The sequence below is a fragment of the Musa acuminata genome, chromosome BXJ2-11 (assembly GCF_036884655.1).
Source record: "Musa acuminata AAA Group cultivar baxijiao chromosome BXJ2-11, Cavendish_Baxijiao_AAA, whole genome shotgun sequence".
Lineage (NCBI taxonomy): Eukaryota > Viridiplantae > Streptophyta > Magnoliopsida > Zingiberales > Musaceae > Musa > Musa acuminata.
In genome coordinates, this window is record NC_088348.1 from 32,095,027 (window position 1) to 32,122,251 (window position 27,225).

The 27,225-nt window shown below is 38.1% G+C and overlaps 3 protein-coding genes, 1 long non-coding RNA gene and 2 other non-coding genes across 9 annotated transcripts; 4 read left to right on the top strand and 2 right to left on the bottom strand.

Annotated features, from left to right (window-relative positions):
* Window positions 1–414: 414 nt before the first annotated feature.
* Window positions 415–3,173, top strand: LOC135627191 (uncharacterized). Its single transcript, XM_065133187.1, has 5 exons — window positions 415–669; window positions 748–1,003; window positions 1,866–2,099; window positions 2,184–2,829; window positions 2,921–3,173. The coding sequence occupies exons 2-5, from the start codon at window positions 847–849 to the stop codon at window positions 3,030–3,032; spliced, it is 1,149 nt and encodes a 382-aa protein (XP_064989259.1). The 5' UTR covers window positions 415–669; window positions 748–846; the 3' UTR covers window positions 3,033–3,173.
* A 771-nt stretch (window positions 3,174–3,944) lies between these two features.
* LOC135626940 (uncharacterized) lies at window positions 3,945–5,812 on the top strand. The gene is made up of 2 exons (XR_010492505.1): window positions 3,945–4,138; window positions 4,232–5,812. It is a non-coding gene; the product is annotated as an uncharacterized LOC135626940 (long non-coding RNA).
* A 4,880-nt stretch (window positions 5,813–10,692) lies between these two features.
* TRNAV-CAC (transfer RNA valine (anticodon CAC)) lies at window positions 10,693–10,766 on the top strand. Its single transcript has one exon. It is a non-coding gene; the product is annotated as a tRNA-Val (tRNA).
* Window positions 10,767–10,846: 80 nt separating this feature from the next.
* Window positions 10,847–10,920, top strand: TRNAV-CAC (transfer RNA valine (anticodon CAC)). Its single transcript has one exon. It is a non-coding gene; the product is annotated as a tRNA-Val (tRNA).
* A 191-nt stretch (window positions 10,921–11,111) lies between these two features.
* LOC135626890 (type 2 DNA topoisomerase 6 subunit B-like) lies at window positions 11,112–22,268 on the bottom strand. Of its 2 annotated transcripts, none has more exons than XM_065132694.1 (15): window positions 22,141–22,268; window positions 21,907–22,015; window positions 21,736–21,819; window positions 19,740–19,766; window positions 18,443–18,554; window positions 18,247–18,328; window positions 17,595–17,615; window positions 16,332–16,528; window positions 15,454–15,595; window positions 14,374–14,570; window positions 14,142–14,241; window positions 12,315–12,606; window positions 11,757–11,887; window positions 11,576–11,661; window positions 11,112–11,479 (listed from the first exon to the last, which is right to left on the bottom strand). In XM_065132694.1, the coding sequence occupies exons 1-15, from the start codon at window positions 22,183–22,185 to the stop codon at window positions 11,290–11,292; spliced, it is 1,815 nt and encodes a 604-aa protein (XP_064988766.1). In that variant the 5' UTR covers window positions 22,186–22,268; the 3' UTR covers window positions 11,112–11,289. The 2 variants fall into 2 exon arrangements, with proteins under 2 accessions (XP_064988766.1, XP_064988767.1); XM_065132695.1 differs by having other exon boundaries at window positions 11,277–11,479; window positions 11,590–11,661; window positions 14,142–14,261; window positions 14,373–14,570.
* A 213-nt stretch (window positions 22,269–22,481) lies between these two features.
* Window positions 22,482–26,617, bottom strand: LOC135626891 (probable pectin methylesterase CGR2). Of its 3 annotated transcripts, none has more exons than XM_065132698.1 (7): window positions 26,480–26,617; window positions 26,063–26,215; window positions 25,947–25,986; window positions 25,780–25,815; window positions 24,930–25,301; window positions 23,697–23,752; window positions 22,482–22,839 (listed from the first exon to the last, which is right to left on the bottom strand). In XM_065132698.1, the coding sequence occupies exons 2-7, from the start codon at window positions 26,186–26,188 to the stop codon at window positions 22,693–22,695; spliced, it is 777 nt and encodes a 258-aa protein (XP_064988770.1). In that variant the 5' UTR covers window positions 26,189–26,215; window positions 26,480–26,617; the 3' UTR covers window positions 22,482–22,692. The 3 variants fall into 3 exon arrangements, with proteins under 3 accessions (XP_064988770.1, XP_064988771.1, XP_064988769.1); XM_065132699.1 differs by having other exon boundaries at window positions 23,697–23,743; window positions 25,774–25,815; XM_065132697.1 differs by having other exon boundaries at window positions 25,774–25,815.
* Window positions 26,618–27,225: the final 608 nt, after the last annotated feature.

The following is a 27,225-nucleotide window of genomic DNA, read 5'->3' on the forward strand; positions in this document are numbered from 1 at the left end:
GTCATCCAATCATAAAAGATGAGAATACACCCCTCATAGTTTTAAATTATACACAATATTATTGTTTTGTAGCATTGTATCCAACCTTTTGTTATATTTACGAAAATAATGAAATTTTTTTTGTCCGAATTCTATTCGCATATATAATACAAGTGATATAAGTAAGACTTCTTTTTGTTCGATTTTCTTTTTTATTTTTATATTTAAATTCGTTTCATGTCTTTGCCTCAACAATACAAAATAATATTATTGTGTATTTGTGGATGAACCAACGTCTCTTAATGTGGGTTGCGTCGTCCCGGATAAGACGTTTTAAATTTGGGACGCTCCCGCTCTTTCCATCACCTCCGCCTTCCATATTCCCACTCTCCCCCTTTCCTCCCTTCTCTCCTACTCTTTCCCTCCTCTTTTAACCCACTGCTCCCACATATATACCTCTCGATCCCTCGTGATGGGCTCGTCTCCCGTTGTATCGGTCGATAGCCAGCGATGGCCAAGCACGGCGGCGGCAAACACAGGAAGCCGGAGAATCTCGGCAACGGGAGGATCACCCCCGTCCAGATCGCCTTTATAGTCGACCGATACCTCGCCGACCACCACTTCACTGCCACCCTCGCCGCATTCCGTTCCGAAACCTCCGATCTCTTCTCCAAAACCAAGGTCAAAGAGGTACCGTTTCTCGTCCATCTCTCCTTCCCTTATTTGTCGTCTTGCCGTGGTAGCACTAAGCTCGGGTGGGCGGTGCAGGTGCCGAAGGGGTTGATGGGACTGGACGAGATGCTGGACGAGTACATCAGCCTCAAGGAGTAGCGGGTGGTGTTGGATGAGGATAGGCGGAGGGTGGAGATGGCTTTGCAGGGGATGCAGGAGGTGCTGCGGTTGTACCACTCCACTGGGACCGCACATCTCCCCCCGCAACCTCTCCTCCCTTCCCAGTTCGTGGCCGTCCCCTTGACCCCGATCCTTCCCGCATTGTACTCCGGCACCAGCGGATCCCCTGCAGGTACATAACCTCGGGCTCCAAATCTATCCATATTCATCTCCTGTTGTTTGTCACCGATGCTATTCAACTGTTTGCTGTTTTGCTCCTAAGAAACGGTAAAAACAGCAAGGAAGATATAGGTCTGCATTATTTGAAATATACATGGCACCAATCGATGTTCACGAGAGATGTATGAGTGTATAAATGCTAGTAGTTGGGTCAATTTAGGTCTATCAGTTGAAATATAAAGGTTAATCGACATGTTGACGAATTGGCAATCGCCAATTCATGATCTACTGTTGAAAGCAAACCTTGGTACAATGGTAAGGCTGCTCTTTTTTGGCATGAGAGACCAATTCGAGTTACAGAAATAGACTCTCTATATTTAGAGGTAAAACTGCACATATACATTGAGTATCCTTAGATCTCGTATTGATGGAGGCCTCTGCATCTCCCCAAACCTCTTGATGGGAGCTTTTTTTTTTATGAATTGATAATAGCAATGACAATAATCTTTTGGTGTCTCGTTGAGAAATTAAAAAGTGATGATTATGACTCCTCAAATTTGATCCGTACATTTGTCCCTTCTCAAATGTTTTTTTTGTGCACGACATAGGTCCATCTTTCAATATTTATAGAGTAATGAAGTCAATCTTTTTTGAGTTTGTTTGGATCTCCTATAGGGCCATTTATTCTATTGTTGCCTCCTCAAATTGGGCAAAAATCATGGATGTAATGGATGAATTTGGCATTTCAAATTTTGAAATGGATCCATTTATGCCATTGTCTGCTTCATGAGAGCCTGTTTGGAATTGTTATCACTTTGAAATGTATGATTTCACTGAAATGCTCTTGATGGTTGTTTCATGTGCATGTCATACAGTAAATAGAACACCAGTCGTGAAGTATGCACAACCATCCATCAAGCTTGCTCACAAATTAGAAGCTAACAACTCATCACCGATGCCTAGTTCTTCGAATGGCAGCAAGAGAAAGGCCTTGAAGACGTCTTCTTCGAATGGCAGCAAGAGAAAGGCCTTGAAGTTGTCTACAAACTTTCCTTTAGACCCGAAGAAACAGTGTACTCAATCACCTGCTGCATCATCTGCAACTGGAGGTGGTAACATCATTTTTAAGAGCACTTTTGTACACTTTACAATGTTCTTGTTCACAAGAATTTATATTTTCCTTGCACCTTCAGATGTTGCATTGTCCTCTCAAGAAACAGTGGCCATGAGAACTTTTAAAAAGGTTGATATTTCAGCTTCCAAGTCAACACCAACTAATTTTCCGACAAATAAGCCTCCCGTTCGAGGTTTGCCTGTGGGAAAAGTCTTGTTCAGTCAACCATCTGATTGCCAGGTCGATTCCTCCCCCAGAACACCTCCACAAGCACTCCAATCTCAAGCTCATGAATCAGATTCCCCATCGGACAATACACCTTTAGCGATCACTGATGGTGGCAACTCCAAGCAGCAAATTGTTCCATTCAATTGCTCCACATTTGCTTCTGAAACTCTCATAGTCAGCCCTATAAAACATGCAGGGTGTTGTGCTGTTGAGAGAAGCTACCATATTTCTGCACCCTACAATCTAAATTCAAAGAGCAAAAGGGGGCATATAAAAGGGAAATTAGACTTTGATAACCCTGACATCGAGACAAGTTCAGAAGAACCAGTTGCTGTTGACAGTTTGACACCTTCAACCGAAGGGGAAATGTCTGGGAACTTTGAACTTGATCTTCCGGATTTAGACATCTTGACTGGTGATTTCTCCTTTTCGGAACTTTTAGCTGATATCAATCTTGACTGTGATGGACAGCATTCATTTGCTCATTCAGTTCTAAGGTAAAGACTCCATTCTTGCGTTACTTTTGGAAAGTCTTTTCAGTGTCTATCTTCTTCTTGATTCATGTTTGACTTTGCAAACTAATGCCAGCCACGAGGATGATGCTGGAAATGGATGTTCAAAGTCAGATCAATTTGATTGCTCTTCCGCGACACCAATCGAAGTGGTCTCTAACAATGATGCGAACATTCAAGGTTATTAAACTCATTCTTCATTTGAAATGCTCACATACTTAAATCTCACCTGCCATTCATTGCATTCCATGAAACCAGATCCAGATTGTGTAACCTCTGTGAAAACTGTAACTACTTTTGCCAAAATTGCAAAGTCCTCTGCTTCTCTTCATCTATCACAAGATTGATTGAGCGTCACCTAGTAAGGTCTCATTGTGGATCAATTTACAATTAGAAGTGGAAGATATGCTTCATATGATCAAAAAAATTCACCAGCAAATGAATAACTAGTCTGCAAGTGCTAACTGAAGTAATTTTCTTTATCTCCCATATTCCATGTTCAATTTATTCTTTCTTACTCATTTGTGTCTCTGTACGCTAAGAATCATTCAGAGTTTATGGGTTATTTCTTTTCAATGGATGAATTCTTTCTGTCTCCTTTTTTTGCATGTGTTCTTTGGCTCAAATGGATCTTTTCTGGTTGATTTTATTTTGGAAGTGATCCTTTGAGGTTCAAACATCGTGGAAAAAGGCTTTTGCTAGCTTTTATGAGTCTGTTGAGCTCTTGTACTTCTCAATAACCAAAAAACATAAAACTATAATTTCCATTTATAAGGTCATTAATATTTGATCTTTTCCTAAGGCTATTAAGATAACGAAGACACGATCAGAAACTTATTTGTTTAATTTGTTGGTGCCCTTCTTACGTTCGTTTTAGTTACTTGAAGATAGCCAGAGGATAACAATGATGGGAACCTTTTATTATGTAACAATATAACACATATAAATACACTACTATACGTGGAATCTGATCCGAGTTTGGATTTTGATATAATAATAGACCATATCTCATAGTCATCAATCAACATATAAATGATTAATAATCAAGCTGATCTGTGGTCACCAGACCGGTTCACGGGATTTCCGGTCGGACTGGCGGGTCCGGTCGGTCCTTATACATCTCCACTTATCAGGTTAGTCCACAAATCTCGAGGTGTGATGGACGGTTTTGATACTTGGAAGGTCCGAATTGTTTCCACCGGCTTGACGGCCCTATAAATCGTAAACCCCGAAGGGTCTCCGCTGATCGCGTTTCTTTGGCACCCCCGGCGACGACGAATTCCTTGCTACTGAGGTCTTCCAATCCCCTGCCGATCTCTCTTTCTTGACTCTTGCGTCGGAGGTTTTCCAATCTATATCTGCTTCTTTTTGCTTTTTTATCCCTCAGGCAAAGCTTCCTCGCATGGTTAATCCGAGCGCCCGCGCCCCCTCCAACCAATCTCGAGAAAGAGAAGGTGCAATATCTTTCTACCTCGTTTGATTCGAATTCGGATGAGGGAAAAGGAATCATAATTAGCTTCCTGTTTGTTTGATATCAAATCTGGTTTCCTGGACTTGTCAGATTCTTGCTGCATTGACAAATGCCTGGTTTTATGCTCTTAATCTACTCTTTTGTCAGCAATACACGCTTTGATTTTTAGGGTTTTTGATGAAATCTGGCACATTTCGGTTTGTGTTTATAAATATGGAGGCCGGATTCATCTCATCAATTTAGCGGACTAGTCATAGATCCTTGTAACGTGGCCGTGAGTCTGGAAAAGAACTGTCGTCTACCGGGCTTCCGACCCCCATGCCTCGGGCAGAGGCAGGGTCGAGTTTCCCGATCTCTCTGCCTTGGTGAAGGTGGGGGTTGGGCTTCTTGACCTCTATGCCTCGGCGTAAGCTCGACCTCTCTTAGGCTTCCATGGGCAATGGAAATGAGGGGCGACAGTGAGATGACATCGGCAGTAGCGATGAGTACTGCTTCAGGGGCTCTTCAGGTGGTTGCTTGAGCAATTGAGGCGATTGCCGGAGGGGAAGCCCTTTGATACCTTGCAGGCGAGCCTCTTCAGAGGGAAGTTAGACGATTTCGACGCAGCAGATTGATCATGTTTTTGCATTGGAGCCATCAAATCTCCAGCTCAAGAAACAGAACAACCGATAAAGATTACTCCCACGAAGGCACACGATCTAATCCGAGGCAACCAAACCCTTTATCACCTTCTATGATTCCAATCGAATTGACCCCCTCGGGTCGAGTGGCAACATCGCGAAGATTAGCAAAGGAGGCCTGGGGTATGCAAGGCCTGCTGCGTGGATGTGTGAATCGAGGGATACGAACAGCAGAAGACAGGGTGCGCGGCAACCGGTGGCGAGGAGGGTCGAGTATCCACCGAGGAGCGATGGTGGGCGGAAGAGTTGGATCGTGTGGTCTCTCTTTGGATGCGGGAAATTTTCGGGTCGATGGGTAGCGCAGCAAGGAAGCACTATCTCTCTATGCCTCAGTGAAGCGGGGGTTGGCTTCATGATCCTCTGCCATGATAAAGGCATGTGTTAGTTTTTCTAGCCTCCATGCCCGGGCGAGGAGGGTTAGGTTTTTTCGATCTCTCTCCCAAGGCAAGGGTCAGGCATAAGTCGGAGGTTGAGTTTCTGGACCTTCTTACTTCGGGCGAAGGTGGAGTTTGCATCTCTTTTCTTATTACGTGGAGGCCTAATTTTTCTTGAGATCTCTCTCTCTTTTTTTTTTTTTTTTTAATTTATGAACTTTTAGGCTAATGAGTTACGTTGGGTAATAGCCTACCCACCTTGAGTAAAGGAGGGAGTCAATGTTCGGCTTCAATGTTTCGGACACTCTTTCTCTTATGTTTCTCATTGTGGCATACTTACTCTTATGTGGGTCGGGTTTTTTCGACTCATGTGTCTTGGACACATCTCGCTTTGTGCCTCCCGTCATAATAGATTTTTTCTTATCGGGGTCATGTTTTCTCAACTTATGTGACTCGAGTATATTTTATCTTGTGCCTCTTGTCGTTGCATGGTTCTTATTATGTGGGTCAAGTTCTTATTACACCTTATCGAACCCAACTCTCGATGAGGCAATTAGAAGAGGTCGAGCAATGTCTCACCAAGAGTTTGGTTCGATACAACTCTAAGCTTATCGAACAAGTTGCAAGGTTTTTAAAGGAGGTGATTCTTGTCTTATCTTGTGAGGTGTTGGCCTTTACTGAGTCATTTAGTATGCTTACCCGACTTAATCCTTTCTTTGTAGCATCATCGGCCTTGTCCACCTGACTTGTCTTTATCTTGGTAGGTCAATGTCTTATTTTGGATGTAGGGGCCCAACAGAGTTGGTGTAGTCATTTCAAACAATGAAACTTTCTTTTCTCAACTTGCAAAACCTATACCCTGAATATATGTATGTATGTATGTATGTATGTATGTATATATATATATATATATATATATATGTGTGTGTGTATATATATATGTTATATGTATATATATATTTATGTATATGTGTATATATATGTGTGTATATGTGTATATATATGTGTGTATATATGTGTATATATACACATATACATGTATACACACACATATATATTTGTATATATTTTTATATATTTGCAACTAGCGTCAAAGATATTGCAGTCCAAGGCTTGACTCTCGGGGCATAGTCCGAAGGAATGCCTTAGGGGTAGAATTTTTTTAAGTTTATAATGTATCATGCCTTTGAAGGCACCGTCCCTTATGATGTCCCAACATAATAGGTTTCGTTTCGGATAACTTCGATAACTTGATATGACCTTTTCTAGTTTGGCAATAATTTACCTCGAGATTTAATTGGGTGTTTGACTTCAACTTTCTGAAGCACCAGGTCTTTTCTAGGGGTGCTTCAATCAGTGACTCCAACTCAGGACTTGAGACTAACTTGGTGAGGTCTCGGTGGTCCATAGGTGGCATATCAGGTTGGGCCCTTTTCGGTATGGAGATCGTCGTCAGGTAGCAATGGAGTGACTCCCTTGGGTTACTTCACAACTCTCTAATGTCGATCCTCATTGGAAACTTCATGATGTAGTACTTTAACACTAACGCCCTCAGTTTGTTCAGTGTGGGTCGGCCTATAATCGCGTTGTATATCGAGGGGATATCCACCATCATGAAGTTACCTAGTATTGTTTTGGAGCAAGCCTCGTTTTCGAATGTGACGTGCAGGTTCATGATCTCGAGAGACAAGATAGAGTCGCCAGTGAACCCCATCAATGAAGAAATTATAGAGGTAAGGTTGTTAGTTGATAGCTTGAGTTTTTAGAAAGCATTAAAGTAGAGTTTATCAACATAACTATCTATGTCAATCATGATCCTCTTCACTCGAGCGTTAATCATTAATACATAAATTATCTAGGCATCGTCATGATTTAAGTCAAGATACTTTGTTTCTTTCTCCTTGAAGGTTATCTCTTAAGTTATCTTTCATCCTTTGGTATTTTTTAATGATAATTTAGGCATAAGCCTTACGACCCAAGGAGTTATCTCCCTCAGAGGCAGATCCTCCAATGATAACATCAATATACCTCTCCACCAACCCGAGGTGAGGGTTCTCGGTGCTTTTAGATGAACTACCCGAGGTGTCCTCAATATATTAGTTCTTCATTTTGTGCTTTAAAGTCATAACAATCCTCCACGTCATGATCAAAATCCCGGTGAAACCGGTAATATTTAGACTTATCTCTTTTTGCCAATGGGTTTTCATTGGGTAAGGGTCTTTTAAGAGCCCATTCTCTTTCAGTTCTAGTGAAATTTAGAAGGGCCAACTTGGACCTTGGGTGAGGTAACTTGGGTCATTTGTTTCTCCTTCGCCATAGTGACCTCAGAGTTGGGATTGATTGTGGCTACTCTTTTTTCAACCTCTTATGTAACTCCTTACATGAGACCATTACCCTGGTGGTGATGTATTAATTGGCCCTTTGAAGTGCCTCTTGTAAATTGTTGATGGTATCTCTATCAACGATTGGAAGAGACGAGTGGGCTTTAGCCCATTCAGAAAGGTTTATATTATGAGTGACGGATGGGCATCTAGTATGCCTCAAATCTCACTCACGAATCAGGTGACGAAGTTTGTGAGTGTTTCTTCCTCCCTTTATCGGAGTCTGAGAAGTGTTGCCATTGATGGCCATAGGCTTATATTCCCGAGGAAGTGAAGTTCAAACTCTTTCATGAGTAGGGCAAAAGAATTGATGGAAAGTGGCTTTAGATGGGCATAACATTCTCGTGTTGGGCCTCTTAACATGGTCGGAAAGGTGTGACACATCAGTGCATCCGAAGTGTCATACAATGACATTTGGGCACGAAAAGATATAATATGCTCCATCGGGTCAGCACTACTATCGAATGTCTTCAAGGATAGGAGGCGAAAGTTCATTGGAATTGATTCATCTTGGATTTTTTGAGTGAACAACGATTGACTCAAGATGGGGTCGATCATCACTTTCCCTTTTGATTATTAGAACTCCTATCGCATCTCCTCCAAATATCAATCCATCTATTGTAGTTGGATTTCTAAGGAATCCTCCATCTAAGGAATCCTCCATCGATTGGGTCTCGAATTCGGGCAAGGTAGAGTGGTGGTGCAATTCATTAAATTTCATGATTATGGACCAAAGTGCCACTTGGACTGATAGTTCGATGGGTCTTGGGCTCTTATGGGATGTCAGCATTATGTCGGGTCGGGGAACCTTGACGGGTGTCGATCATGGTGGAGTCATTGATGGTGATTGTGCTAGTGGCATTACTTATTTAGGTTAACTGGGGCAAAAGTGGAGCAACGACTTGTAACATGTTTGTTAGTGTCTATACTTTCTGAGTGAGATTTAAGAATACCTCAGCGGGAACTAAGCAAGTGGCTTAGGGTTGTCCCTAATGGTGAGAGAGTTATCATTGAGTAAATGTCAGTATCATATCAACGTTTGTATCGAGGTGGATGCACCTATGTGTGAAAAGGGTGGTTGCTGTCCTCTTAGGTGAAAGTACTATGAGTTGAGGGCAAAGCCTCTTCACTCATTGTGAGAGTTAATTGATGGTCGTTCCTACGATATCGTGCCATTCTTCTAGTGCCAAAATGATGAGAGAAGAGGTCATTAATATCTTAGTCAATCCGACATGGCCTAGACTCATATGTATATGGTTGTTTAAGATGCATTCGATGTGAAAATATTGAGCTCTCGATGTATCACTTACATGAAAATCGAGGTCGAGAGAGGTTTTCCAACCCTACCCATCTAACGGCCAAATTAGTAACCCGATATATATAAGTGGAGACACGAGTAGTAAAAAAAGGTCAGCCCTCTTTTCATTATATTGGAGATGAACTTTTATACCTGATCGTAAAAGAGTAAAATATTTTATGAAATATTCTTAAGAGGGGCAACCTCTAACTACCTTTAACAACCTCCAATTCGCCTCTTCTTCATGTGAGGGAGGGAGGGCAACCCATAACCGCTTGCCTTTGACTCTCGGATAGAGTAGTGGAAAGAAAAGATTCATTAAATAATAGACTATTGCATGCCATCTTTGGCGATGAATCAACAATTCGAAGTGTGTATTCTTGATGAACCAGTGTTTATATATAGCTGTAGGAGGATTTGTTTGGGAAGTAATAAAACCCTTTGACATTTCTTCATCTATAAAGAATTCTCGATGTGAAAAAATAGAGACAAATGACTGATATTTGAATAGGAAAATAAATGGATTCGTAGGTCCCAAATGAATTGGCTTATTCGAAAAAAGCTTTGTTCTTTGAAAGATTTATCTCATTTTAGGTACTAGTATATGGTTCCACTGTACAAGAACTCCGAATCATTCTCTTGAAGCTCATCATCTTCGTGATAAATGATTCACTTGCCTAAGCCTAGTAGGGAAAAGTGTCTTTCAATACAACCACATAGTTTGCCACGGTAATTTTTGTCTTCTTCTTTTACTTTGGATACTACATGACGATTGCATATCGGATGATAATTAATTGACGATATACTCCCAAACAATATAGAATAAGTTAAAAATTGATGACCCATATGTTTGTTCTCCAGGAAGAATGAAAAGGTTGTAAACGAAGGATTACATAATGCAAAAAAAATCTGTAAAAAAGTTGAACACTATTTGAAAGAAATCTATTAAATTAATGATTATATAACTACTGTTAGTCATATTAATAATATCCTTATTAAAGATATATGACTTTGATAATTACGTGAAAGGATTTGACATAATAGTCTTTGTTTAATGATTTATTAAATCATGAAGTTTATTTATGTTAGAAGGGTAAAGTGGAGAATGTCAAAATTAATACCTCTCAGATGACCATTAGGTTTCATATGACATTTAATGATGATTAATAAATTATTTAAATCTTATTGATGTATGAGAAAAGATAAATTTAATTTGAATTGTCATATCTATTAATAATAAAATGTGTGACTCGTGTCTTTATAATAGATAAATTCTAACTCTGATTTAATGTCTTGATAAATATATTATTTCTATCTCTGTAAGTTCAAAATTAACTCCTCCCCATTCATCTAATAGAGGATATGCAATATAATATGCCAAATCAAGGGATAAAAAAAACCTAAAATTCTATCTGAATATCTATCAATAAATTTGATTTCCTCTTTTAAAACATATATTGATGGATCAATGTATATTTTTTGAATTTAATTAATTTCATGATAATTATTAAGTCTAAAGATCATGAAATATATGTTTTCGATCTATGGAACCAAACCCGCTGTGGGTTCATCTTTCAATAATTAACCGAGATAGTAATTTTATTATATTCAAAGATTTATCAGAAGAATTAATCACCGAGTTTGTGTCTCGGTGGTGTAGTTGGTTATCACGCTAGTCTCACACACTAGAGGTCCCCGGTTCGAACCCGGGCTCAGACATTTTTTAATTGGTTTTATAGTCTATATAACTGTTAATCGATGACTAATGATATTATTTTAATTAAGAATGAAGCACTGATGTCTGGGTGGTGTAGTTGGTTATCACGCTAGTCTCACACACTAGAGGTCCCCGGTTCGAACCCGGGCTCAGACATTTTAATTGGTTTTATAATCTATATAACTGTTAATCAACGACTAACGATGCTGTTTTAATTAAATAAAATATTTTAATACACTGCCAACCTGTCCATTTATGTCAGATTGCGGCGGCTCGGGGAGATTTTTGTTTTTTTTTTTCTTGTTTTAGATTCGTATATTTCTATCGACAAAACACTACAATCAAAGAAAGGCAAATCCTTTTTAACAGTGTGCACAACGAAACCGGTCCATTTATATCAGGCCAGGCTGCGGTTTCCAGTGCTCGGTCTGGACCGACCTGTCTGATGACTGCAAAATCATTTTACTGGGGAAAAAAGAAAATGTTATTCCTACATCAAGCTGTTTTCCCATTGCTGTATCGTTGTTAATTAAGACACCGACTGGGTGTCGCGATGGTGTCTCTTGTCTCTCCTGGGATCATCAGTGCAATCAATCCTGGAAGATCTGGGTTAATAGTTTTGAGCTCTTTGGAGGAACAAGGATGTTTTTGTCGCTCATGAATCCACTGCTGGAGTGTCAACGTTGCCCTGAAACAACAGGAATGGATGGCGAGCCTGCATTCCACCATATCAATGATTAATCATGCGTACGAGAAGAAAAATAAATAGACTTCACGTTCTTGCATGTAACAACAAGTGATGAGCAATTACCAACTGGTACTAACAGGCAGACTACGCTTCTTTACATACGAATGATTAATCGTTGATATGGTGGAATGCAGGATCGCCATCCATTCCTGTTGTTTCAGGGAACGTGAAACCATGCGTATGAGAAGAACAGAGTGACGAGCAAATTAACAACTGGGTACAAACAAGCAGACTCTACGCTTACATGCAAGAACGTGAAGTCTATATGCCATGCCTCTGTTATACGTTCGATAGCAACGGAGGTTTCTAAGCTGTCAGAGATCCAGATCTTATTTGCTATGTAATATTTGGCTCTGAGCTCCATGTCGAAATTTACTGCAATATGGAAACTGGAAATTAGTTCATTCCTAAACATGTATCCATAATTGTGGCCAAATTATCCATTGCGCAGGAGTTCCAAAGCCCAATTTTCCTGCCAAGTTATATATCAACCGAGTCTATAAGCTACATGAATGCTCTTCAGCTAGCCAAACAAGGGAGAGCACGTGCATTTAAATTCCTTCCGAGGAAATAAATCCCAGCATCATGATAAGACAATGCTGTGTAGATGAGGTCCTTTCATTGAGTATAATACTTGAGCTCTGGTAGTAATCCGATCTATTGGCTCGAAGCCACATCCCTCATTCTGGAAGTAGAAGCTATTTATATCAAGTTATTAGTAGATGATAAATCATAACATTTACAAGCTTATCTTAATTGGATATAGCAAATCACCTAAAACTCACGATAACTCAACTCGTACCTTCCTCAGAATCATCATCTTTTCCTTCTGGACAATGTTCTTTTAGGTGGCCCTCACATTCAAAAAGGCAGGGAGCACTTCCCCTTTCTATCTTCTTCTTCTTCTTTCCATCATTCATTTCTATAATCCTAATAATCTTTTCCCTGATGCAAGAATCAACTGTCTCCTCAGTGCAAGCATCATTGGATTGCAGTCCGAGAAGGGAAGCACATTCACTATGGAACTCCGGATCATTGGATGACAAGATCAAACCGGCAATTGTTCTTGAAAGGTCAGGAATGTGATTGCGGATCTGAAGAAACGGTAAGAACCACGTAACATACAGTAAACAATTAGAAGGGGTCAAATGAAAGAGAATAAATGACTCAGGTAACATGAAAAAATAAAAGTCAAGCGCGTAAATAAGCTCCTTGTTTTTGGTTGTTTGCATTCCCAATGACCTCCAACATCGGTCCCATTACCATTGCAACCTGAGTCCAACTCCGCTGTAACAACAACAAAAACAAAATCTAACCCAACTGCTCATAAATCAAGCCCCTATCTCATTGTTTTTATTGCTTCTGTGCCATTTAATTAGGTTCCCTCTTGGCATGGATCAGTAAAAACTTCACGTCACAAGATTAAAGGTCTCATGCACTGGTTAATCACAATTCAAAGCACCAGAGAACATGATAGATTCTTTAAGGTATTTAAGCCTTGTACAGAGAATTATGGATAAATGTATCCTGAGCTTTAGACTGATTCTCATGCTGATCCCTGTTCTAATATCGCTAATTAAAAAGATAACCCTCTTCCATGGTATAATGTTTCCTTGTGTCAACGCAACAGGTATAAGGTTTGGTACCAAGATCAAAAACTGTGAGGAGATGAACAGAGACCCAAGGAAACTTTACAAGAAACAATGATTAACTAGTAAAATTACTCCAAATAATGCTTAAAGGCAGATAAGAGTCCATATACTCAGCACCAAGTAGTTGGGACATCACAACTTATTCCTTACAGTTACGTGCAGAACATAGTACATGCATGCAACTAATTTTATACTTATGAATGTAACCTATTCTATGTAATTTCATGACAGGTAAAATATTATCCTTAACACAAATATAGTACAACAACAACAAAGCCATAAGCCCCAACTATTTGGGGCCTTAACACATTGGAACAAAAACAATTTCTGTTAGGTGTTCATTGTCAACTCATTTCGTTTCAGTTCAGATTCTGAAAAAATGAACAAGTTTAGTTTGATCCAAAATTTTCCTCCACACCAAACAAATTGGCCTGTGGACACCCCTATTTGGAGGTATAAAATAACAGACTAACCCCAAATTTGCTTAATTTTGACATCAATTGCGATGATAACAATCAGGTGTTGTGTTCACATGTATGAGATGGATATTCTCATTATGATAGTATGTTTCCTGTTTGAAAGTTTGCACAAAACCTAACTAGTGATATGATGGACTTCCATCTTAACTTGGCAATAGTGGACTTACTCACAGGGAGCTTGCTCACATGTAAAAAATGCTGCATTAGTATTTTCCAAGTCGTTAGATGCAACTACAAAACTATGCAATATATGTGTTGAATGGTACTTTTCATGAGAAGGATCTTGTTCTACTTGGCATATCATCAGTACAATTGGCTACAAAATTTCTAAGTAGGAATGTCTGGTCTCCCAAAGTCCAGCCTTGGCAGCGACAATCTTGGTAATTAGTTAACAGGAATTATATGGAAATCTGATATTTGCTAGAAGCAGAAATGCATGCTAGAAACTCATATAGACCAATAAAGCATCATGATTAGATGAAGGATGGTGAGATATACCTTGACGGAACGAAAGCTGAGAAGAAGGCCTGCATATTTTGCCTTCAAGTCATCCAGGGCAATCTTAACTGCTTTCTTGATGAGATTTCGATCAGCTGAAGTGCGTTCTTGAGTCACAATTTTATTTAATAGGTTAAGGAAAATTTTGCTCAAATAGCAGGATGAGCTTGTAAAATAATGAAGATCCTAAGAAGTATGAACTGACAAGAACAATACATCCTAAATTGGATATCTTTGATGGTAACAATGGATGGCAATATCCATGTAGCCAAATGATGGCATGTCCACCCATTCAAGCACCGCATTCCCATCTCCATCCATGATAATTTCCCTTAATCTTAAACCATAATTTTGCCAATTTATGCTTGTCAATGCATCAATCGATGATTGAGTGACTGAAAAGGGTGTGAATTCTTGGAAGTACATAACCTGAACAAAATTTGAATATTATAATTGTATGGGATAAAAGTTCAATCAAATCAAGTATAAGCATAGATTTCTCAGCATGCTGTGGCAATTGGCCAATCCTAGTTTCCAAGAAATAGTTGAACATAAGAACAAATATCTATAAATATTTAAGCTCCTGAAAGAGTTCCAAGAAAAAAAGTGTGATAAAAGATATGGTGAAATATTTCAAGCCAATGAACAATAAAAATCATAGTGAATTTTATAAGATCTCTTTAGGTGGGTCTATAATTTTCAAAGACCTGTTTCAACTCATTCATCTCTACTCTGGTCATGCCCTTGATTTACAATAGAACATTGTATAGTGACCTAACTCATGAAAGAAGACTTGCCCAGAAAGTTAAATTTCCTTTCTCTGTGTGTCCAAGCAGACATCAATTATCTTGAAAGGTTAAAATCTCGAACCAAATAAGCAATCATCAACCTAATAACTTTAAAGCTACACCACCACTCCTTTTACTGTTAGAACTAAATTTCACCACTTATAGTTCTCAGAATCATAGCATAGTATAAAAGTTAAATATCATATTTACAAAAATGTCAAATTCATGTATCACAGCAACTGCCACTGGTTTATTAGAAATTATCAGCTTTAAGACGCTGAAATAATTCAAAATTAAAAATTAAGAACAAGAATTCGAATTTCAAATGTATGAAATAGTTTAACATACAGGTGCATGAATGACTTTGCAATCTGTCCCAATCAAATTCCATTGAATAAATCAGCCACACAGATACATTTCAACTTTAAATATTCAGATAATGGTTTTACTTAAAAAGTTAAACTAAGTTCCACAAGGAAATATTTTTGTAATGCTAAATGGAATGAAGGGATAAAAATATAAACCTGTGAAGTAGCATAGCTCAATCGCCACAGACAACATTGTGATTGCACAGATGTTATCACTATTGCCACTTCCACTATCCGTCCAGAATCTCTGACATTTTGGATGTTGCTTGCAACCCCAGTTCCAAACTTTAAATGATCTCTATTTGGAACAAAGAAAACAATCTATAAATTACAGTAGCTAGAATTCTAGGATAGAGATTTTGGCAATTGATGAACAATTTTTTTCACATTCGACATTGCACATAACATAATAATTGTACAATAGTTTATAAACAGTTTATAATGAACAATAATTACATTGTATTGGGTGAAATAATTTGTCAAACCAGACCTAAGCCATTGGGGTTTATGGGTTAAGGTCCAATTAAAAAAAAATTGATCCTTTCAAAAATCAGGTTTGGATCAAACATGTGCTTCCTTAAGGTTCACCCTGATCTAATGCTGATTATTTTCTGAAGCAAATTTTATGAAAGCCAGCCAACCTAACTTATTAACCACATGTACAAGCTCAGGTCAAGAAATTTTGACCTGTTGGTGGATCAGATCAGTTTTGGGTCAGCACTATCTGTCCTTAATACCTCATCTCAACCAAAACCCGTTGACACTTCTAATGTAAAGTCTCAGAAGTTAATACAATAAATACAAAATGACATTTTGGTCCTCTTAAATCAATGACACCTAAGGGAAGCATAGGATAAAAGAAATAGTGCAAATAAAAAAACGGCATCTATCCTTTCTGCCAAAATATATGTAAATATACAAAAAAAACTCCAGAAACAGATGAACACAATCTCTAACAAGTATGTTTACCAATTACAATGTATAAAGATTAATCAGCATTTGGAACAAAATGTAACTGGCATGTTCTAGACTACCTGCTTGTGAAACAAAGCTGACACTCTTTATCTAAAGCATTTCTGTGCCTGAGAACATAGCTCTGAAGGCTTAAAAGTAGCCGCTCGTTATTTGACAATGAAAGGGGCAGGTAAATGTCATCAGTTTCTTGATGAAGGTGATTGTATCGCAACCCAAGGTTTTCTGTATGCTCAACTGTGAGATCCACAGCAAGATTCTGTACAAGTTTGAGTAGTTATAGTCATCAGACTTATCCTATTTCCAGAAATTGATGTGCATGCCAAAGAAAAAGATATTTCAATAGGACCCTAAAATCAACAATCTATTGAAAGCAAGAACAGGACTTAGCATTAAAGCCCAAGGAAGAAAACATTGACATGATTAGATATGAATGCAAAGGAGTTTTGTGCAATTCCACAAGCTACTATTTGGTGCCTACATAAGGAGCAAGTTGAATCTAGTGAATCATGCAGAACTAAAACATTCACGATTCAAATAAGTAAATAAATCAGCATGGTTGATGTGATGACCATCAGCTTACAAAAATGAAATAAATGGTTCAAGATTTAGGGCCTTAAGTTAAAAGAGTCTATATGCAATTTTCAAATGATGCATTAAGGCAAAGACCTCACCTGATATCATAAATAAAATGCAACCAGTATGAATGGACCATATCAGAAAATTGACAAGTTCACAGCAACGTATTGGGATCATGAAGTTATTGTCCAGGATGGCTATCAAAGCTTGAAAGTGCAGTAAGATGATGATGACATATAGCATTTGTAGTTGTCTGAACTCACAATCATGTGGCTTAGTATAATATAGCGGCAATGAGAACAGGCAACAGTCAAAGTCATTTATAACCACAATACTTCACATCATCCTACCTTAAATTCGCCGATGAAAATTTTCATCAAGTACTACAGATATTTGAATCCTTATTTTAAGTTAGAAGGTATTCCATAAACCTAAATTGGTAAACACTTCATCGAGAAGAGGAATCCTGAAATCACTGAAAAGTAACACCAAGATATGTTTATATAAGCTTTCAATCTGTCTGACCCTTGCACCATAAATCATGAAACATGACCATCTTAATGACAATGTTATGAAATCCAACGAAGTATCCAGCAAGGCTGGAGTAGCATGATAATAGCTTGAGGTAACTAAGCTTGTAACACTTGGAAGCATATTACCGATACTGAAGCACACTAAGATGCAACTGAAACAAACAGATGTCAGTTCCCAATTAGAACAGGAATCAACTACATGGATGAACTTACAGGTGTCTTCAGTAGAAATATCTGCAAAAGCAAAGGACAAAGAAACACTAGTCTGAGAAAAGAGGATGATTTAATACAGGATCAAATGCTTGAAATGTATAACTGAATCCAGAAGCCTGTAGCTTTCCCTGATCAAATTAAAATAACATATGCTAAGAAACTAAGAAGTTACAATTCCATCAAATTTATAATTTCATTAAGGAATATGACAAGGGATGCTGCCATTATGCTATACCACCAATCCCAAACCATTAAAATAGGTAGTTGTGATTTAAATTGAAGTTCTAAAATGAACCATCCAACGTCACATAGGCTAGGCTAGCTTGGTTTTCCATGTCGACTACATTCAATGCTGATGATGTGGAATGGTTTTCACAAAATGCAAATGCTGCCAACTTTCTAGGATCTAGATATTTTAGGAAAAACTGAAAAAGGGCTGTTCTAGGGTGATACTAGATATCATTATATGGTTTGAAATCAATGAAAGGTATGTAATCTTGCTTTTCAACTTATATGCTGGATCCAGAACTATTCATTCTCTTTATTTTTGTTCATGTTTAAGGTAAATAGAACTGTCTCATCATATAGCATTTCCATTATATTCACTTTGTTACATTCAGACTAGATTTAAGTAGCAGGCACAGAGATGAACCTTCTGAACAAAGGGAAACACCCATGCCATGAAGTCATCAATGTTGTCTTCCTCTGCAGTAGAAAAGCAAACTTCGGTCCCACTAAAATGTAGTTTTAGATGCATAAGTTTAACTATCCCAATGATTTGCCAACATCAAAGAGATGATCGTATTGGAAGGTGCAACGGAAATACAGAATAATCTAGCAAAACTTGCCTGAATGTCCCATGATTCTTGCATGTGGGTGGTAATGTATTCAACCTTAATTTAGAAGTTAATGCTTCTCTAAGATTCAGATGGTAGTTATGTATATCTTTGTCTCTTATTCCTGGACCAAAAGTTCAATACACAATATGACCAGTCTATATCTACAACATTACTGCATAAGAATAATAGCTGGAGTAATTGACTATTCATCAAAGTACCTTACTTTACATATTAAGGTAAGCACATAGCTGAACATGCAATTGATGTTTGCAGCCATATATAAAAATATAAATGATTGAAGAACTGTTGGTACAAGTTCAACATAGTCAACGAAAAACACTTAAATGTCTAAGAAAAACCATCTCAAGACAAATGAGGCATCATAGGAAATAGCACTAATGACATGTAAGAGAAGTTTGACACAGGATCCATTAAATGCCAAGAATTTGAGCATAACACTTCAGTGTAGTGTTACCACTTGATTCACAAAGTTCTAAAAGTTTTGACTGCATGTAAACTGCAATTTGTCAGTATAGAAGACGATAAACTTTAGAACATCTCCAACTTTCAAGAGTTCTTAATTTTATTAATAATATTTGACTGATATGGTCAATTATCTAAGTACTATCAGGTTGCATATTTTCTTTATGTTGTTGGGGAACAGCTTTTTCTTAACCACTGGAAGAGCTGCAAAATGTCATAAAGTCAAAGAGGAAAAGATGTTTGATGTTCAAATATTTAATAAAGTAGCACATGTTTACATATGTTCATTCTCTGATGGTCCTTCTGATCTTCACCTAATTGTGTGTAAGATGTTTCCACAGCATGTCAATTCTTTTAAAATCATTAATAATGCATAACTCCATATAGCAACCAAGTCCAAGACCTGAACATCAATAAAATTAACTGAAACTTACATGGGCTGCAAGGTTTCCTGATTATACTGATAAGAATGGTGAAGATGCAAGAGAACTGAAAATGTCAGGGTCAATGATGGTTGCTTTATTCGGTGACATGGGATATGCTAGTGTGCCATTTGTTGCACTTCCATGCTAGCTTATCTATGGAGTACTCAGTAGAATCAGAAATGCATCATAAGGAATAAAATCATTTACAGAAATTCCTTAGAATTACAGACTCAAGTTAACAAAATTTATAAAGGCCAACCTTACTATAAATGAGCATAGGAATTTCATAGACCATATTTTAATTATTATCAGAAAAGTAAGGATCTAAGCAAATTTAATTCTGGTATGATGAAATTTCTAACAAATTAAGTTGTTATTTAAGCAAAATAACAACTTACCAGTAGTTGTTATTGACAGCATTCCATCTGCAAATGAAAAAGAAAAAAATAGTACATGGTAAATAAACTGATTGAATCTTTATCAGAAAGGCAAAATACATAAAAAAAAATGAAAGAAAACAATTGTACGATTTCTTACAAAATATGCAAATCCCTTTCATCAAGAAGGCCTTTCAAACTTACGAAATCACTCTCTTTTTTTATATGGAGACATGCTCCACAACAACAGAGAAGGGAAACACTTAAATTCAACGTACAAATATAAGGAAGCCCATATGAAGGAATGAACTGTATGTTATAGATAATCCGCATCTTAATTTGAAGCAGTTACAAGAACCAGTAGTTCAGCAGTAATCAATGTAATTGAAATCTTACTCAACTTTTACTCCAAATTTTGAAATTGGGAGATTAACAGGCAAAAGGACAAGGGGAAAATAACATCTTACATTATGCAGAATTTCATTCAAGAACTTGGATGTAAGAAAAACGAAGTAGCTGGTAGCCATTGTGAGCCAAGAAGTTAGTGCTGAAACATAGTTCAAAATTTGGATAACGAAAATTTTAAATTCTGGGACATTTGACTGATGATTCATTTGTTGTGAATGAATTGCTTTACCTTGTATTCTTTCAAATCAGATGCCTTTCATTTGGTTTGAATGAATTGCAGAATGTGCTAACATATATGATTACAGGTGTTTACTACATGAATGGCTTTACCTTTTAGAGGCACTAATGAGAATGTTGGGTGGCTTTACCTTTTACAGCAACTGATGAGAATATTGGGATTTATTAACATGTACAATGACACGATTAACCCATACACTCAAGTACCCAACAATAAAGCCACTCTATGATTATGGCCTGAAATTCTCAATGCAGAAACCAACTTCAGAAAAACAACTCCTAGAAATATATTATAAATAAAAAAGTTTTTCTCTTACACCTATTCTTGTTCTTCACTGTGTAGTTAAATTATCAATTTATGTCATCTCTTATGGCAGGAATAGAGTTACTCAAAGGAATATCTTCAGAAATTTGTTAGGGCTGATGCTCCTGATTCAATGAATACAATGAGAGTTGATTTAGCTGAAAAAGTTGAAAAATGATAATCACAGATTACCATTTTTTTTGTTCAAGTAGTATCTATGTTTTTACTTCTGCACCACCTTTAAATTCAGCTAAATGTCAATTGGATTGACCCTCAGCTATCTTCTGCCATCCCTATCCTCCTCATGACTCTCCCTCAGTTCTCCTTTTCTTGTTTTATCGGTGGAATTTGTTTGTTGCATGTTTTTTTCCTAATCAAGCTAGGAACCATGAAATAAGAACTCATGTTACATTTGTTAATACCAAAGATTTGAGTATTGATTCTCTTGTATCATGCCAGGCTGCAATTCAACTTGCTGCAAGAGGCAGAAGCAACATATGATACAGATGCATACCATTAGACATCACATTATGCCACAAGGGATCTGGCATGACAACCTCCCACTAGATGGCATGTGCAACCTGTATCTTCAGTCTAATATCGCTAAGCTTATTCCACAATGTACACGTACATGACAATCTGCCAGTACATGACGTGCAACCTGTACCTTAAGTTCAAGTTCCCTAAGTGTTGAACCTGCCAGCAAACCATTACTCCAGAACGTACACTTACTCCCATTTTACTGGATGGGTTTCACCAACTATGGTTTTTTAACCTATTATTATGTTTCATCAGTTATGCAACAAATTATGGGCATTTAGTTATGGTTTACAAAACCTCTTATTACCATCCTAAAGAACTAAAGGTGTATAGCGATGACTCCCAACCTAAAGAACTAAAGGTTTACGAAACCTCTTATTACCAACCTAAAGAACTAAACGTATGCAATCATCAAATGACAGGTAGAACAATCATATAGCGATGACTCCCAACAAGATGAGAGGATATTTAAGTTAGATGGAAGTTAGAAATCACAATCATTATTCTAGATCAACTATCGAGCATTACCCCATTTGTCGGATGAAACGGAACACATTCCCCGGTCCAGGTCCTGGAACTCCACCAAGCTGCTTCCGACCCCAGTGTCTGAAACTGGTCATTCATATAAAATCTGAGATGCTTCACAGAAAATTCGAACTACCGACTGAACCAAAATTATACTGGCGTTCGGGCTCTCACTAGAGATGCGCATGAATGGAGGATTCGACACGCGGAAGCATCTGATCGAGACCGACAGTCTGCAGAGAGTCTCCGCGATCCGGCATCTTTGAACCGCCAGATAGATCAACTGCGGAGGGTAAAGAAACCAAGAATGGGGCAAAAGATACCGCAGATAATATTACGATGAAGAACCAAAAACACGGAAAATGAAACGCGAAATCCAATTCGTAGACGAAAGTTGCCGCGCCGTACGCTCCTGAATAGTCTCCGAGTAGAAGAAGAGAAGTCGGTCGCCATGGGAGAAGGTTCTCCTTTACCCTTTCCGTCCTCTGCACTTATACCCGATGCATACCGATGAGTTGGTTATCCTGGGAGATGTCTGTGCGTGTGTGTGTGTGTGCATATATATATATATATATATTCAATAACAATAATAATCATAATAAATTATTGTATTGCAAAATTATTATTGCTATTATTATAATAATATTGATATTATTAGTAACTTGAGATAAAGGGTATTATGCATGTTAAGGTTTGATAGTTCTTTATGGATGTAAATAATAAAAGAATGTCATGTGGTCATGTAAACGTACCAAAATACATGTTTTATTTAACTCATAGGCTTAAATTAACTAGTCCAAGTCATACAATTACATCCAACGGAAATCTAAAACCTCACAGAGGAGACGGTGCTCCTAAAACTCCAATAGTACAGTGATACTTCGAGTGGTTGAATACAACAATTGACGGTGCACAAAGTACTTTGGCAGTGTCCACAGCATAGCAGAAACGACCCATCATCTATGAGACGAGGTGAAAAATCTGGCAGCTCGGTTTGTAAGAGCTCTTGCTTGCAGCCTGCTCAAACTTCTTTGTGGCAGCTTCATTCTCTTGTAAGCCAGTCTGAACAAAATATCGTATCCACCAGGATGAACTCCGCAATTTAACCTACAAACCAAAGCACCGAATTATCACCCATTCGGAATGCTTAACAAAACAATGGTAAGACTGCTGCAACTAAGCCATGGTACCAACACGAACAAACACTATTTTTATTGTCAGATTAAGGAGCTTAAAGCGATGAGAGATTAATATAAAGAACCCTGTAAATTCACAAGTATCTCGATGCTGACTAACATTTTCAGCATTCTCGAAAGAAGTAGGCCGCAAGACTGCATATTACCTTGACCGAGATGGATAACAGAAGCACTGACAAAAAAGAAAATCACCTTTTTTTGTGTAAAGTTCCCATCCCAAGCTTTGTCCCTGCTATTCGTGACCCCAACAGACAGTTTGGTAAGATTTGAATTAAGAATTATTCATCATTAAAGCTCCACAATATATTTGGACTTTATAATGTACTCATTCTAATTTGATCAAGCTCTCCCGCATTCTTTCTAGATCACCATTTTTCAAACTCAGAGCTCTGGCATTGCATTTAGTATAATTTCATCAGTTGTTAATGCTCATAAGATGACCTCCCAACTTACTGTTCCTAAAAAGCTAGACAGGCTTGCTGTATCTTTCGGCTTTGTTGGTCCACCCCCAGAACAAGATGAATCTAATAAGACTGCCCAATAAAAGAGAGACTGAAGGTTCTAATTCTAATAAGATCACACTGTTAATAACATTATGGCTGACTAAAAGTTGGAAAGCAACATCGTGTTGAAATAGAATCAAAATGGTAGTAGACAGCTGTAAAGCAACCATGACAAGGTCTAAATGCTCAATAGGAAGGGTTGACAATAGCTTCCCCGTAAATTGAAGTACCAGTATAATAGATGTATATTAATTGAAGGACATACCGGTTTTCCAAATTTTGCAAGCTCCAAAACCTTGGCTCTCTGCTGACCTGGATAACCTACAACATTAGGAACGATTCTAGAACAATGAACATTTACTTTAAATTTGAGTGTCTAACTTGAGAGTAGATATAACTTTTACATAAAGCATAGGTTTTTATGTTGCACAAAAATGCCACTATAAGCAAGGCTAAGATGAAAAACTTGACAAATGATGATCGACAATAGAAACTATCCAGATCTTATTGGAATGAAATGCAGTTGCAAATTGCTACAAGAACAAGGAGAGAGGACACTGCCATATTTCATTCTCCATTCAAGAGGATTACCATCCCAACATTCAAGACAGTATTCAAACTTTACTTCTCCAATTTATAGGTTTAAATGAGCTTACCAATTAATTAATTTCCACACTTCTATGATTTTATGTTGGTTATTACTCCAAGTACTGGTTCTTATCCAGAAGGTAATGCATACAAAACCATATGAGAATACAAACCATGTGTTATAACTGTAAGATAAAATTGTCTCAAGACAGTTAAAAGCACCACATAGACAAACCGAAAGCCAAAATGTGGATGACAAGTGGAACCTATGTGGCTTTAAAAGTAAGCTTAGCAGTAAGACCCAAACTCAGAGATCCTTCACCAGATATGATAAATTACACCAGAAGTCCAATTCAACAGCAATTTAAAAACCAAACAAAATGATGAGGCGATAGACATCAACTCTGATTAGTACAAAATGACAATGGAGACAGTAATCCAATCATGCTGAACTAGAAGACAAACATATTCTCTTGCTATTAATCATGACTGGTTTGACAGTGATTTTTTCGAATTCTAACAGAGCTTATTGTTCATGCCGTATAGAAATTAGATATCCTTCCAAATTCTAAACAAAAGTATTCATCATGACAAACAAAAGGTAATCATCATGACTGAAAAGTGTACTCATCCTGAACAATGACACCTAAAACTTATGGATTTCAATAGTACCAAACCAGTCCTTTCAAATCTATATGTATTCCATGTAACAGATACAAGTTCAATATTGATCTTACCAAAGTAAAATCCTAAAAAAAATTTTGATGTTTTAGTTTCCTTACATATTAAACATTATTGTGTGTAACCAACCACGAAAGCAAAAAATAAGGTTTTTGACATACTCTCAAGGTTTCAAACAGAATTTGGAAAATATTGCTTCATAATAGATTAGCACAAGATAAATAATTACCAGCAAATATAACAAGTCCATCAGATGATACTCTTGCCAGGTCTGGAAGCGTCTTGTTAAGGTATTTTGGAGATAAGTAATCCAATGCATCTGAGACAATGACAACAGAAAACGACTTTGGCCTATATGGCAGAGAAAATTTGATATCAGCTGAACGCACAAATCCTTTACGAATAAGCCTCTTGCAACTACTATCAGCATCCTCCAAGTCATATGGTTCCACACCCCAAGCTTCAGTATCATCTTCTTTTAACAATGTAGAAACAACCGCACAAGTGTCAGGCCCTACATGCAAAACCTTGCGCATGGTTTGACCATAAGCCTTCTTCAGAAAAGGTATCGCCCGATGAACTTCTGATGTGCAGGAAGCACCTGCGAATAACGGAGAAAAATAATCCAAGGTCGGAAAGGAGAGGGCAAACCAGACAGTTAGAACTACAGCATATGACATTTGTCAAGGCTAAAGGAGCTGTAGCATCAAGATTCTTGCCCCACATTAAGCTATATAATAAAAAGTGCAATTCCAAGTCGATCTCCACCTGAAATCAACCTTATTGTAGTATGAGGCAAATGGCTTAGCGAAATAGGCATATGGTTACATTATATAAAAATGAGATTCAAAGAAAGTACTGAATACCGTATCAAACCATTCTAGACATCCCAATCAAGGTTTAACTATAAGGAAATAGGATGTGGCTTTCACCAGAACAGCCATACATATGAAAAGATTGAAGGGTGGGTGAGGCAGTACAAAAAGAAGAACCATTCCAAAATAACTCTTGAACAGCCCGGAAGATTTTTTGACACAATACTGATAGGATGAAACGAAGAAAACGACACACACCTTCACCTTTGTGTATTGCTTCCTTGTCACTGGCCAATCCACCTGGCCATTAGAAGGTTAAATGGTCACATCACATGTCAAACGGAATAAGACATCAGCTAATTAACCAGAACGACAGGAAGCTATTGCAAAAACCACATACACTACAAATCTTTATGGGAAATTTCACGTACCAGAGCTGCTGTAGGAGTAACCAATGAGAAGAAAAGCACCCTGCAATTCCAGAAAGAGCATTCTGTCAATTTGCACGATTCTGCACCTATATGAAGAAAGCAAGGAAGCACCATACCAAGAGGACCAGCCCTACAGATAACAATGGCGTGCTCCGTGACTTTGGGTGCAGTGAGCTGACAAGCGGAATGCTTGCGCTGTCAGGCAAGCGTCGAGATTGATTCACTGCTCTTCTTGCTGCCATGGCTTCCAGTTGTCGCAATATCTTATGCTGATGAACAACGTAAACGAAGGGGGAGATCAAGATACCATTCTTACAAGTAAAAAGAAAACCAAAAAGAACTCGTTAAACCTAATATTCGGTAAAGAGAAGAACAGGACCAAATCTACAGCGCTAGGTACATGGATCAAGGGAAATCTAGGCAAAAGGGACACCGAATCCAAAGCGGCGCGACCAACGGAGTTCAAATCTCGCAAGAAACGGGAAAAAGAAAGAGATCGAGGGTTTGGCGTTGTTGAATCAAATGGAAATCACCTGCGCTTGCGGAATCGACGAGCGGCATCGGAGATTTGCAGCGCCCGTTGCCCGCCAGATCTAAGACGAGGCGCTCCACGGACGAACGAACTTTCACTAGTAGAGCACACGCTTTCGACCACTGTCGGCGCATTTGGGACGCGGATCCTCTCCAACTGCACTTTTAAGCAGCATGTCCCAAAATCCACATCGCAACCGTCCGTTGCTGTGGTATCATTTCGGACGTCTTCCGATTGGACAGATCCCGACTTTGACGGCCAAGAAAGTTACACCTTCAAACACACCTCTCGTAACGGATCAATGCTTCGCGACCAAACGCGGACGCGAGATTAATATATCCCCATTAATTTATAGAACTATTAATTATTAATACTCTTAATAATTATTAATATTCAAAATTTATAGTTAAATTAATAATATTAATTATATTTTCTAATTAAACCATTTTATGCCACCCTCTAATCTAACACTTATTAGTATATTTCACCAGGTTTGATTAGAACAATTGGCGGGCTCATCGGCCCATTTGGCCCAACTTCAAATTCGTGCGAGGCTTGCTCTAAAGGATCCGTTAGAACTCAGTCAATCCACATCGGAATTGAGCTGATTCCATCCACTTTGAAAATGCCATCACGTTTTGAGAATCGGAACATCAAAAATCTTCATGATGACTCGCTCAACATTATTGCTAGTAGCATATTTGACAATGTTACTCTGACGCTAATGCTAATTTGATCTCTCTGTTG

Excerpts from the sequence above, each read along its gene's own strand:
- LOC135627191 (XM_065133187.1), top strand. The coding sequence starts at position 847 with ATGGCTTTGCAGGGGATGCAGGAGGTGCTGCGGTTGTACCACTCCACT. Across the intron at positions 1,004-1,865 it reads CACCAGCGGATCCCCTGCAG|TAAATAGAACACCAGTCGTG; the intron begins GTACATAACCTC and ends CATGTCATACAG. Across the intron at positions 2,830-2,920 it reads TTTGCTCATTCAGTTCTAAG|CCACGAGGATGATGCTGGAA; the intron begins GTAAAGACTCCA and ends AACTAATGCCAG.
- LOC135626891 (XM_065132697.1), bottom strand. The coding sequence starts at position 26,188 with ATGGCAGCAAGAAGAGCAGTGAATCAATCTCGACGCTTGCCTGACAGC. Across the intron at positions 25,987-26,062 it reads CTGTAGGGCTGGTCCTCTTG|GGTGCTTTTCTTCTCATTGG; the intron begins GTATGGTGCTTC and ends CTGGAATTGCAG. Across the intron at positions 25,302-25,773 it reads AGCAATACACAAAGGTGAAG|GTGCTTCCTGCACATCAGAA; the intron begins GTGTGTGTCGTT and ends CGTTATTCGCAG.
- LOC135626890 (XM_065132694.1), bottom strand. The coding sequence starts at position 22,185 with ATGGCGACCGACTTCTCTTCTTCTACTCGGAGACTATTCAGGAGC. Across the intron at positions 18,329-18,442 it reads AAGAATCATGGGACATTCAG|TGGGACCGAAGTTTGCTTTT; the intron begins GCAAGTTTTGCT and ends ACTACATTTTAG. Across the intron at positions 12,607-14,141 it reads TCAGCTTTCGTTCCGTCAAG|ATCCGCAATCACATTCCTGA; the intron begins GTATATCTCACC and ends CCGTTTCTTCAG.